Source organism: Pogona vitticeps, chromosome 4 (assembly GCF_051106095.1).
Source record: "Pogona vitticeps strain Pit_001003342236 chromosome 4, PviZW2.1, whole genome shotgun sequence".
Taxonomy (NCBI): domain Eukaryota; kingdom Metazoa; phylum Chordata; class Lepidosauria; order Squamata; family Agamidae; genus Pogona; species Pogona vitticeps.
The window spans coordinates 62,163,406-62,176,294 of record NC_135786.1 but is presented as its reverse complement, the minus strand read 5'-3'; the positions used below and the strand labels follow the sequence as shown (position 1 = coordinate 62,176,294).

At 41.4% G+C, this 12,889-nt stretch overlaps 1 protein-coding gene across 1 annotated transcript; it reads right to left on the bottom strand.

Annotated features, from left to right (window-relative positions):
* Positions 1-990: 990 nt before the first annotated feature.
* On the bottom strand, positions 991-12,760 carry TOE1 (target of EGR1, exonuclease). Its single transcript, XM_020783300.3, has 8 exons — positions 12,647-12,760; positions 11,426-11,546; positions 9,596-9,636; positions 7,919-8,015; positions 7,503-7,661; positions 5,710-5,969; positions 3,053-3,227; positions 991-2,149 (listed from the first exon to the last, which is right to left on the bottom strand). The coding sequence occupies exons 2-8, from the start codon at positions 11,540-11,542 to the stop codon at positions 1,388-1,390; spliced, it is 1,611 nt and encodes a 536-aa protein (XP_020638959.3). The 5' UTR covers positions 11,543-11,546; positions 12,647-12,760; the 3' UTR covers positions 991-1,387.
* Between the last annotated feature and the right edge of the window lie 129 nt (positions 12,761-12,889).

Genomic DNA, 12,889 nt, shown 5'->3' with positions numbered 1-12,889 from the left:
ATGCAGCTTCTACCATGGGATTAGAGCTATGGTGTTGACATCTTTTGCCAAATATTCACCCTGCTAGAACTCAATGTTTGCCTTTCTGGTGAACAAGAAGCTGTGGAATTTCTTCACAGGCCATCAGTGACCCTCCATGGACTCAGTGTTCTTAAGCCCATGTGATCCTCAGCTCTCTTACCTCCTTCCTCCCTTTCTGCTTCTGGCATAAGTTATTTGCAAGAGAATTGTGGAACAGGAACAGGCTGACCTAGTAGCTTCGTTATGGCTGAGGAGACCATGATTTTCAGAAATCCATTGTCTAGCCATGTCCCCACCTTGGTTTCTCCCATCTTTACTGGACCTGTTTCCTCAGGGGTCCCTTCACTACAGACTGGCTCTGCTTCTTGCTTTGAGTATAAGTGGGATGGCAAGATGTATATTTTGGAGGAAAAAGTGTTTCACCACTACAGGATTATCTGAGGCCACCTCTAAGATGTTCACCTGACAGATTTTCTCTTTTTGGCTTCCTTGTCTGTACTTTTTTTCTTCCTGCAGAATTGCATGTATAAAAGATTCTGATCAGATAAACCCATTCTAGTGGATTCCTTCTTTTTACCTGCCAGAATGGAACACACCCACTCGCGAGTGCCCAGTGTACCATGCTTACTCAGACATAGCCTTCTTGTCTGATATGCAGAGTGCATAAAATTAAACAATTTTTAAAAATCAAATTGATTTAAATCATACTTTAAATTTTAAAAATTGATTTTTTGATTTAAATAATTTAAAAATCCAATTTTAAATTTAAATCTTGATTTAAATCAATTTAGGTTGGATATTAATAGCAACTTCCACTGGCAGACTATAGACACAGTGCTAGTCACTCTTTCCCCCTTCACCTCTTATTTACACCAAACATGTGCATGTTAGTATTATTCACGTAACGACTGGCACTTCAGCTCTGTTTGCTTGTAGTAAAACACAGAAACATGACAAACACGGAAGGTATAAGGTCCTGTACTAATTTAATTCCTGTATTATCTACACCTGCCAATGATTCTGTGGAAGTACCAAGAGTATCCATGGACATTACAAAAATGAGGTGCTAGTTTTCATGCTGTTTGGATGAACACGTGGACTAAACTAAGCTGCTGCAAATTAGGACTTTTTACTGAAGACAGTTGTCTGATCTTATGAATGTAAAGGTTCTCTCTTGAAATGAATGAGAAGATCTATCAACAGACTAATTTAATCATTCAGATGTTTAAAAATTAACCCACAGACTGTTTTATTGTGCTACTTAGTCCAAGGAGCTGCTTGGAATCCTACAGTCCTCATTTGGTTTCTGGATTATGGCTAGAAACTGTTCTGTTCTGAGGAGTCCCATACAGCAAAACTACTGGTTCTACCTGCTGGCCCAAGCCAATTTCATCTTCTGGTTGTGGGCTTTTGAGGATTTTGAAAACACACTTTTCACTATCTGAAGTGGCACAGACTTTCCACTGAGGTACAATTTGTTGTGACAGTCTGGCAACCAAGGCCCTTCACCTGAGTTTCTGTGTTCACCATGTTTCAGCATATGTACATATGCCATGATGTAGCCTGTCATAAAAGCATCAAAGCCAGCTCTATGAATGCCTCCCTCTGAACAGCTAGGCAATGGTGTCACTGTTTTCTCTGTGACAGGCAAGGAGAATGTTGCAGTTGCATTCTCTAGCTGGGCCTTTTGCTCTGATCTTATTGCTCCTTTCAGTTGACCATCTTCAGATGGTGAAATGATGCACTGACTGTCCATAGCACTGGCTTGTTCCTCATCTGTCTTGGCATCAGTTGCACTGTCAGAACTAACTTCTTGTTCCACATCCATAAAACTGTCCTCTTTACTAGATGTAGTCTCTGTTACTACACCATCTATAACAGGAGTATTATTGTTAGGACAAGAAAGCTTGGAGGGAGGACCATCTTCCACGTTCCAAGACACCTTTCCATCCTTCTCAGAACTTCCCAGCTCAGGTTTTTCTGAGGGCTCAGCAATATTCTTACGACGCTTCCATTTCTGCTTTCTTCTCTTCCGTTTTTCCTCTTTGTGGTTTTCATCCTCAGTGATTATCAGATCAATATTGTGAGACTGTGAACACTTCACCCCATCTGGACACCAGCCATAGGCCTGCAAGAAAGTAAGTAACCCATTAGTATAGATTAAAAACAGTCCTGATTAAGTCTTCATTATCATTGTCATCATAGAACTGCTGAGCTGGAGGGGTCCCTATGAATCAGTGAGACTAGTCTTCCTAGAGCGGTTTTCAACTGCTGAACACTGCAATATCTGGAATCATAACATGCTGACCTCCATATAGAACAAGTGTTTAAATAATATTCTGGATCACCTACACCTTTTTAAATTTACTCTCATATTAAAAGGCAACACCACTCTCCAAGTAATCCACCCTAGAATCAGTATACCACACCCTTTAGTCAGCACAAATGTATAGCCAAAGAGCTATCAGAAAGAACCAAGCATGAAAGTTCTATCATCTTTGATGGACTGTCCCCATAAGTTATCTTACAACATTCAAGGGACAAAAGCAGCAGTTTTGAGAGGCTATGTTATCACATTTATGTCATTTTGTCTCTAAATAGCTCCAGGTGACACGTACATGTAACCTGATTGTTAAGAGCCATTTAGCTTCAGAAATTAAACTTGACTTATATATGAAGCTGAGAGCAGCCCATGCATCAACCGGGTCACATACAGCCTTCATCTAGATGAGATGGAAAGCCTTCATCTAGATGAGATGGAAGAAAACAACTACTCCATGGTCACTTGCTGAGTTTCACGGATCAATCAAGACTAGAACATGGATCTTTCAAGTTTCAGTCCAAAACTCTTTTAGCTCCTATGCTACATTGTCTTTCTTTTCCAATCCTAAACCAAAGATGGACAACTTCCATTGTCCCTAATCAACATTGCTAATGGTAAGAGGTGGTGGCAGCTACTGTGTAACAGTGTTTTAAAGATGTTGGCCAACCATTTCTTAAGCTATAGAAAGCAGAGAGAAGTGATAAATACCGAAAAAGTCTGGCAGATAACAATTTTGTTTGAAGTGTCAGTCCCAGATAGGTTGGCATCAGACAGAGAGCAAAAGCGGTAGTCAACATAGGAAGCTATGCTGGCAGGGTAGCTGCAGAACTCTATGATGAGGTGCTGCTTTTGGGAGTCTTTCAATCTGCAGTTTTCTCGCTTGCTGGAATGGAAGAAAATTTGGATGTGAGAAGATGAGCACAGCCAAGAAATCAGACCCTCTCTCCCAAATCTAATGCAGCTTGTGGTCCTCCAGATGTTGTTAGGCAGTAACTCCCATCAGCCCTAATCAACATAGCTTGTGGTAAGGGATGACATGAACTGAAGCTCAGCAACATTAAGAGAATCACAAGCTGCCCACCCTTACTCTAGAAAAAGCCCTTTATGTGTGGAAAATGGGATTAAAACTTATTTCTTCCTCTAGACTAATTCTATGTACAGTAATGTAAATGTATTATTAGAGTAGCTGCATTTTTCTTTTCCTGCTAAGCTACCTGACCCATAGATACAGAGTATAAGAATCTCCAAGATTTCTTTCAGTAACAGACACACATCTCCTTTAATAATTAATTCAAGTGGGCAGCAAAAAGCATGGAGAATAGCAGTTAGTCCCAGAACACTGCAGGGAATGTATAAGCCAGAGTTTCATAGATGAGGTTGCCAGTAGCAGTCACACGTTTATTCTTCGTGATCATCTTCCCCACCCTGTCGACAAACCCAAAGCAAATAATTCTACTTCTCCATTCTTCCAACAGAGAAGTGAAACAGTAAGAATCTTCCCCCAATACCAGGCAGGAGAGGCTAATGTTGTCCCTCCCCCCCAATTTTCTGCCACATACAGAGAATTTGGAGGAAGGGAGGGTCTGTAATTTGCTTCATGTGATGTGAGCTGTCCGTGACAGATCAGGAAAGAGATCTTGGCGTGCTGGTGGACAGCTCAATGAAAGTGTCAACCCAGTGTGTGGTGGCACTTGCTAGGTATCATTAAAAAGGGGATTGAAAATAAAAGAGCCAACATTATAATGCCATTGTACAAAACACTGGTAGAGCCACACCTGTAGTACTGTATTGTGTAAAATTCTGGTTGCCGCATCTCAAAAAAGACAGTGGAACTGGAAAAGGTGCAGAAGAGAGCGACTAAAATGATGACTGGGCTTTCCTCCCTTATGAGGAAAGGCTACAGCGTTTGGGGCTCTTTAGAGAAAAGGCGCCGGGGAGGGGGGGAGGACATGATTGAGATGTATAAAATTATGCACGGGATGAATAAAGTGGATAAACTCTTTCCCCTCTCATACAATACCAGAACCAGGGGACATCCCTTCAAACAGAGTTGGGAGAGTGAGAACAGACAAAAGTAAATATTTCTTTACCCAGCATGTTGTTAATCTGTGGAACTCCTTGCCACAGGATGTGATGATGGCATCTGGCCTAGATGGCTTTAAAAGGAGATTGGACAGATTCCTGGAGGAAAAATCCATTGCAGGTTGCAATCTATGATGGGGATGTATAATCTCCAGGCTTAAAAGGAAGGCACTTCAAATTGCAGGGGAGTAGTATCAGGAGACAGCTATCTAGTTGTCTTGCATGCTCCCAGAGGCATCTGGTAGGGCCACTGTGAGATACAGGGATCTGAACTAGATCGACCCTTGGCCTGATCCAGCAGGGCTCTTCTTATGTTCTTATGATAGTGTTAATTCCACACTGTTAGAATCTCTCCTGCCATGAAGTGTCTTAAAGGCAGTGTGAACCAAGAGACTATTTTTCCATACTGTTTTCAGCATCCGCAGGGTGAATAAAAATGATTTCTAAAAATCAAATTGATTTAATTTTTTTTAAAAAAAATTAAAATTTAAATCATTAAAAATATCCATGTTTTCTGAAAGTAGGATTTAAATCAAATTGATTTAAATCAAATCCATCCTGAAATCTAGCAAGTAGCAACGATAAGAATAGGTAATATAGCCATCAAAAGTTTGTGGATTTCAGCTTTACTCACAATCCAGCACCTAGTACTAACCACGATCAGTGTCTGGGTTTCCAGCCTGGGTAACCAAAGTATTCTTGGGACTGCAGTTCCCAGAAGTCTTCTCAAGCAGCTATGGTTGTTAGGGTTTCCTAACCTAGCAGAACTTTATACCACAAGTTTCTGCTGAAAACATTTTGCAAGAGCACAAAAGGACTGCAAGAGCCTCAACTCAGAGGTACATTTGGTGTCACAAATGCCAGCAGAGAAGTTGACAAAATTATATTTCACACACCCCAACTCTCAAGAACAAAGTCAAGGAAAGGATTCAGAAATTCGACTGCTTCCCCTTACTGCTTCAGATAATAATTTTATTTTGCTAGCGTTCCAAAGGCCAAGCAATGGATAAGGGCCATTTCATGAGACCCTGAGCCATTAATGACACTGACCCAAGAATATGCGTAAAAAGAATAACCCATATGAAAAAAACTTCTTTTCCTGACAAACAAGACTAAATCCTACTTTTTCCCTCTTCCTATCCAGTCATATGAAAATCAGACACTATTCTTGTACAAAATAATAAGCAACAGAAGAGCAGTCTGATGTCCAGCAATTATCCTTCGCTTATGTCCAGGAATTCTTGCCGAGGTTATTGCAACTTTATTGAGAAAGGGATACATACCACTTCTTATAGGCATACTCTAAATAAGAGGCCACAAAACGTGCCTCAAACTCAGCGGCATATTTAGTGTCATAGATGCCAGCAGGAAACATCTCTGAAAGATCTGCAGTGAAGGTGCCTAAGTTGTCCGGCAAGTGAGCGTAGAAGCACTGGTACAGAAAGACCAAATCAATCAGGCCATTGTGCAGAATGAGGGGCTTCCTAGCTCGGATAAGCTCCATGAAGAAAGTACGGACACTCTGGCTCACATTTTCATTTCCCTGTGAGCAGAGAGAGGAAGGAGGAAAAGAAGTTACCTAACTCATTTTGAACACCTGCAATTACTTTCCCTACCAGTGAAATCGCTCCTCTGCCAGAGAGCTCAACCCTGCCCTCACAAGTTAAATTGAGGCAGCAGAATCCACTCCTTACATGTTATATAAATACAATCCAACCCAGAATGTGATGAATGGCATGAAGCAGAAATGAGCAACATGTAACCCGTGTATCCCATAGGTAACCAGGAGAATTTTTGTAGCCTCAGGCATTTTGTGGCTTACCTCCTCCAATTTTTTGTTTGAAAAAAAGTTAGAAAAAATTGCTTAAAAACTCTGTCTTCTAGGGATGTGGATGGTGGTTTTGCCTTATCTTGAAAGGCCCCTCCAGCATCTCCAAAACGTTCTTTTAAAAAAAACCATCAGAGGCACAAAGGGGCCTTTTCAGTTAAAAATTCTCTTTCTCTCTCTCCCTTTAGCTGAACCTATTTTTGAGTTAACAAAAACCTAATGTAACAACTCTCAGGATACATAAGAACAACACTAAACAAAAATATTGGACAAAATCTTTTTTGCTCAGCCTAATAAACTGCCTTAGAGTTTGCCCATTGATTAATGCAGATTTGATGAGTCAACTCCTCTGAAATTTCCTTTAATTCAAATGGGCCTACTCTGACTACAATTTACTTTAACATAGTAAGATGCACTCAAACAAGGCCCATTGAATCAAAACTTACAGAGATAACTTACCAAATTCTCATTGATTCAACAGGCCTACTGTAGTGCAATTTACTACACAAAGCAACAGGATTTTGGCCAATAAGTATATAAAGTAGCCTCTTTGGTCTTAACACCTTGAAAGTGTGACCCTTTGGTTGGCAAGAAATTTGAAAAATGGTACTCATCCCCACAGAGAACATTCACCCCTGGCATAAAGTATTACTTTGTCAATGCAGGGGAGGGGTATCAGGAGACAGGTATCTAGATGTTTCATGTGCTCCCAGAGGCATCGGGGGGGGGGCACTATGAGATACAGGAAGCTGGACTAGATGGGCCCTTGGCCTGATCCAGCAGGGCTGTTCTTATCTGTCTTTGCTGAGTATTGGGTAAACCACTGGTATGAAGAACACAGATCAATTCAATTGTTATCAATAATGTCTTTTTTTTTTCCTTCAGAAGGATAACAATACCAGGGATCTTTTTTGGCTCAGCAAGACTCTCACTGCTCTCTCAGCATTCTTGAACAAGTGTCTTATATATTTAGAAGGGAGCTTTTCACTCAAAATACTTGTATCACTATGAGCTCAAGATTTAATGCTGATTCCCATATGATAGCTCTGATATTACAGATAAATTTCTCCTGAGGTGTTTAGACTAGGAAGATCACTTCTAGTACACAATCACTTTCTGCATGTACTCACATTTTGCTTACCTATTAATACATTTTCTTTTTAAAAAAGTAATAAAAACGCAGTGACAGCTAAAAATCACTCAAGTGATCAAATGAAAATATATGCCTAGGGTAAGAAGCCCTCGTACCTTGTCATTGCCCTTATGGTAAGGAATGCCTTGAGAATACTGTTTGTTGAAGTCAAAGCCGTGTTGCACCAGGAACTGAACTGACTGCGGTTCAATGATATAATCTTCCATACACAGCAAAGTCAGGTTATATATCTGGGAGAGGTATGTGTACTCTGTCTGTAAATGCAGGCGGAAGAACAAAATTGAAAACAGCACAATATGAAAATAGAGACTAGTAATATACAAGAAATTATCTTTATAAAAGTCCCCTTTATTGGTTTAGAACCACTGTTGGCCAATTATATATACACACCATATGCATATGCAGTGGCTACAGCTAACTGGCAATGTTCCATCTTCCATACGGAATATGTCCTTAACTCATCAACAGAATCACAAACCATGGAGTGAACACAACTAGCTGAGCATCATACCTTATCAGGAAGCTGCTTAAAACAGGCAATTCCCAGAGACAAAATGGAGCGTGTTCTAGCAGCATTGCAAACAGCTTTGTATCGTTCTTCAATACATCTGCAGAAAGAAACATCAAACTTAATAGCAAACTCAGTCAAAGGGATTGGAGGCCATAGATTCCCTAGTTTCTTCCCCCCATTAAACTGGTTATATTTCTCAATAACACTCTACAATTCCAATGAAGTATTAGATGTATGCAGGTCTGATCTCTACAGCTATCATACTCTCTTTCTTCAACAGAGTGAGTACTTAATATTAAGCAATCACACCTTAAACACTTTTGTCTAGAATTTAAAACCAACAAATGTCCACATGATAAAGTGCACTCATCCAAGTCTCTACCGCTTGAGGAGGGGGAAGCTTCAGAGATTCTGAAGCTTCCCCCTCCTCAAGTGGTAGAGATTTAGAACACAGAACGTTCTATTTAGTATGTCTACAACACTGCCCAAAATCTATTACTTAATGTAGTAAATCAAAGTAGAGTAGGCTCATTAATCTGGGGATTTCATGATTCAGCTGCTTTGTAAGTTCCATTAATTCAAGCAGGCCTACTCTTACTGCATCTTATTATGCTGAAATACGCTTATCAAATTTTGCTCTGTTTTAGATATTCTTCCAACTAACTTCTGTGATTCTATTTAGCATTTAAGCTCTTTTTTGTTACAGACTAGTTTAAACTTGCAGTTTTTCAAAGATATATTTGAATTTTTCATGAAGGTGATTTAGCCATTAAGACACTTTCAGATTGCTGACTAGACCACTAGCAACAACAATATAAAATGTTGCTCTGTTTGGTAATAGTCATTGTTTCTTATGAAACTGAATTCAGATCTCCATAAAAGAATTTGTTCACTCTAAAAATATCTAACTGGAGGCCTTCTCTCAGACCATCCTTATTGAAGAACCCTGGCTATGTTCTGATGCCCAAGACTCTACTCAACAAGGTAATATGTAACTAGCTAAGTCTGACTGATTTATTTAGAATTCCGTGTGTTTGACTGTGGTCATCCCCTGTGTTTCTCACCCCACCAATAAATTTCAAATATTTTTATATTTGGCAACAGTTTTTTAAAATGAGCTTCTCACTGATTTCTTCTCCAAATGAAGGGCTACTACAGTTTGTCTTTACAGGATTTTCATACAGTATGTTAAGTACCAGGACTGTAGGTTTTGGGCAAAGAAACAAAAACAGTAGTTTGGCTACCTCCTCCCCACCAGTGCCAGGCTGAAGGTAAGTGTCTTGGCAAAACAACTCAGAACTCCCCAGCTGGACAGATGGGAAAGAGAAATACAGCCCTGCAGATGTTGCTGAACATCACTTTCTATTACTTTTAGCTGTGCTGATTAGGACTAATGGCAGTTGCACTCCAGCAATATCAGTAGAGCCACACATCTACTATCCTTGGGCTAGAGTGCCCAGGAGTTCATCCTGGCTGATGGCATCCTATCAAATTCTTTTTGGGAAACACTTTTAAAGACAGGGTCCACCACCCAGGAAATTGCCCCTTTCCCAGATCTGCTACAATGGAAAAATTGGCTAATTGGCTTCTGGTTCCATTTGGGTGCAGTTACAATGAAGAACTGAATGATAAGAACTTGAGATGATCATGCATTAGTTGAACTAGTTTATTACTTACTGATTCAGTAGACTCTTCCTTGTTCCAAGCCCACTTAATTCCTACAGACAAAAAAAAGTTAGACTTCCTGATGGATTGGATTATGTAGTTACTTACCAACATTCCATCTTGATAGGTGAGGAATGGTGCCAACCAGCAATGCAGGATGCAGGAAGTTTTGATCACAGATCATGCCTCATCTCCCCTCCAAGATCTGTCTGGCCCCTTTGCTGGGCATTTTTAAAAGCCAACTTAAAACCTGGCTATTCAGGCAAGCCTTCCCTCCGGACATTACTTAATTTACCTTTTACTTTCCATCTTGAATGACTGTCTATTGTTGTGAAACTTGTAAAATTGTTGTAATATCACTATTGTTTTATTCTATTGTGAGCCGCCCAAGGTAAACATTGTTTAGATGGGCAGCATATAAGTCAAATAGATAGATAGATAGATAGATAGATAGATAGATAGATAGATAGATAGATAGATAGATAGATAGATAGATAGATAGATAGATAGATAGATAGATAGATAGATGGGAACAGACAGCGGCTCAGTAGCAGAGGATACATTTACAAGCAGAACTGCAAGTTTCAATCTCTGCTGGCTCTAAGTAAGGCTAAAGAGCATCTTCCTCTGGAAACACTAGAGAATCACCAAGTATCACTTAGACCAGTGTTCCCCAACATTTTTACTAGTGCGGACCGGGGGAGTCTCTGACGGAGGTGGGGCGGCCCTTTGCGCTTGCCCTCTTCAATGCACGCGCGCAGTGGTTGGGGAGTGCACGCACATTCCCTCACTGCTTCATGCATGCGCAGGAGTGCCTGCACACCCCCGCGCCCACCCCAGTCCTGCGCGCTGGCGCATGCTTGAAGGGGTGAGGGAGTGTGTGCTGGCGGCGGCAGCGGCAGAAGCCTGTGAGTCTTTTTTATTTTTATTTTATTTTACCTGGCTCTTGCCAACCCCCCACTCCTGTTGACGCCGCTGCTGCCGGGAGGAGAGCACCCGGAGTACCTGGGCCTTGCTCTCCCTCCCGGTTCTTGCCAACCCCCCACTCCCGTTGCCGCCGCTGCTGCTGGGAGGAGAGCACCCAGGCCTTGCTCTCCCTCCCGGTTCTTGCCAAACTCCCACCCCCGTCGCCGCTGCTGCTGGGAGGAGAGCACCCGGGCCTTGCTCTCCCTCCCGGCTCTTGCCAACTTTGGTCGCCGCCGCCAGGCCGGGCCACCAAGACAGACCTCTCCCCGCCCCCCCATGCACAACCTCCCCTCCCCACAGCTGCTTTGTGCCCGCGGGGGCTTGCGGGAAGGGGTGAGGGAGGACTCACGCCGGTCCGCACGTGCAAAGCAGCTATGGGGAGAGGAGTGTGTGCGGGGGGGGTGCAGGGGGAGGTCTGTCTTGGTGGCCCGGTTGGGCTCAAGCCAGGGACCGGCAATGGGCCGCAGACTGGTCATTGACGACCTCCGACTTAGACAATACATAGCAATATCAACCAGTGGTAATTACATTACGGCCTCGCTTATAGAGAGAGAAAATTCTCTCCCCAAATAATCAGAAGAAACAGATATGTGTATTTTAAAATCTGAATTTAAGTACTATTTTTGTTCTTCATTTTCCAAAATGCTACTATCTACTAACTAGAAGGGGGCCAGAAGAAAATCTACATAAGGGAAGTTAAAGTTCGTCCCTTTGTTTCTAACAAGCAGTTAAAGAATATCACGGCCACTTCCTCAGGCAAAGCAGATATCCAGTCACCATCCAAAGTCTCATCTGTGGCATAACCCTCAAGAATTTTATTGTACAAAATGTCCTCCAATGTTTTTGGTAGAATATAAGGAAGAACACTCTACTCACTGTGTCAATAGCGATAAAGCTAGAAGTCTGGATGGCCAAGAGCATGGATGGCCACAGTTCTTTGAAGTTGTCATTCTGGACATCAATGACTGGCACCTTCAATGAAGTCATTCTCATACAGCTGTTAAACATCATACATGTACTATTTTAAACATTCAGACAATAGTTTTGTTTTTTGGGAACCAGTGACAGACAGACACCATCCCACAAACCACCAACTGAGTACTCATGGAGTAACAACTCAGAAATAAAAATAAAAAGCTATTTCATGTTACAAGAAACCAAGACAAAAGAAGAATCTTGTGCCCCCCCCCCATTTATAATCGTATTTGGCCGAAGGTTTTGCAGCTCACAGTTCTCTTCAGATACATGAAGTAGTACATATTGGACACACACATTCAAATAGTTCCATGGACACCAGTTGCGTGGCTTACCACTGAATTTCACAAAAATCCTAAATGGAAATAATAATTTACAACAGTATCTACACAACATCTGGCTTAATGGGGAGACTGTGCTTTGTTTTGTGCTTCTCCATTGTCCTTGTATCTGCCTCCTATTTAGGGTGACTGGTTAAACATTGCCAAAAAAAGGAGAATGTAACTCTCTAAGGAGGGCAAAAGAGGGCAACGATGTGCATAACACTGCATATACAGATCCATATGAATAGGTACAATATTAGAAATGATGTTTATAATTTAAACACAAGTACAACAATGTCATTCAAGTAGGCGAAATAGTTTTGGGAGAGGTAGCTGTGTTAGTCTGTGCAAGCGTATCAGGTTAAATTCTAAAAAAAAAGACAAAAGCATGTGGCACATTAAAGACTATTATATTTTAATGTAAGTTTTGAGCCATTAAAATATAATAGTCTTTAAGGTGTCACATGTTTTTGTCTTGTTTCTTTGGATTTTGCCTGATGTGGGTGAGATAGTGATCAAGGGACTTCCCATCCCTGCTTAGTCTGCCAAACAGATGTTCCTGTAGATCAGCAACTTAAAGACTTCTAAATGACTTCCTTCTGGTTTTAAGATTTAATTACAGTACTTTAAAATCAGAGTTCATTTGGACAGGCCTACGACTGAAGACCTTCAAAAGAACCATTGCCCTTTCGCGACCCTTCAAATGAAAGAGTGTCCTTTAAATTATTGCAATATTATGGAGAAAGAATCCTAAGCCCCTTCGTCTAGCTACAGCGGATGCCAAGTGACGTTTCCATACCTTCTATTACCGTCAGAAAATAATCAAATCGGCGCCATCGACTTCGCTGTTAGACTGACTTCCGGCGCGTCAAAATGGCGACATCGGCCTTACTGTTAGACTGACTTCCGGTGCGTTAAAATGGCAACATCGGCCTTGCTGTTAGACTGATTTCCGGCGCGTCAAAATAGCCCTCTCAGATTTCCTGTAGAGTGACTTCCGGGCCGTCGTTCTCTTTGGGGGTCCTTCTTCTCTATGCGGTGC

Bases quoted from the DNA above. Each gene is read 5' to 3' on its own strand.
- TOE1 (XM_020783300.3), bottom strand. From the start codon at position 11,542: ATGAGAATGACTTCATTGAAGGTGCCAGTCATTGATGTCCAGAATGAC. The intron at 8,016-9,595 runs GTAAGTAATAAA...TTCTTTCTGCAG, and splicing joins AGGAAGAGTCTACTGAATCA to ATGTATTGAAGAACGATACA. The intron at 2,150-3,052 runs GTATTTATCACT...ACTTTCTTGCAG, and splicing joins TTATCTGCCAGACTTTTTCG to GCCTATGGCTGGTGTCCAGA.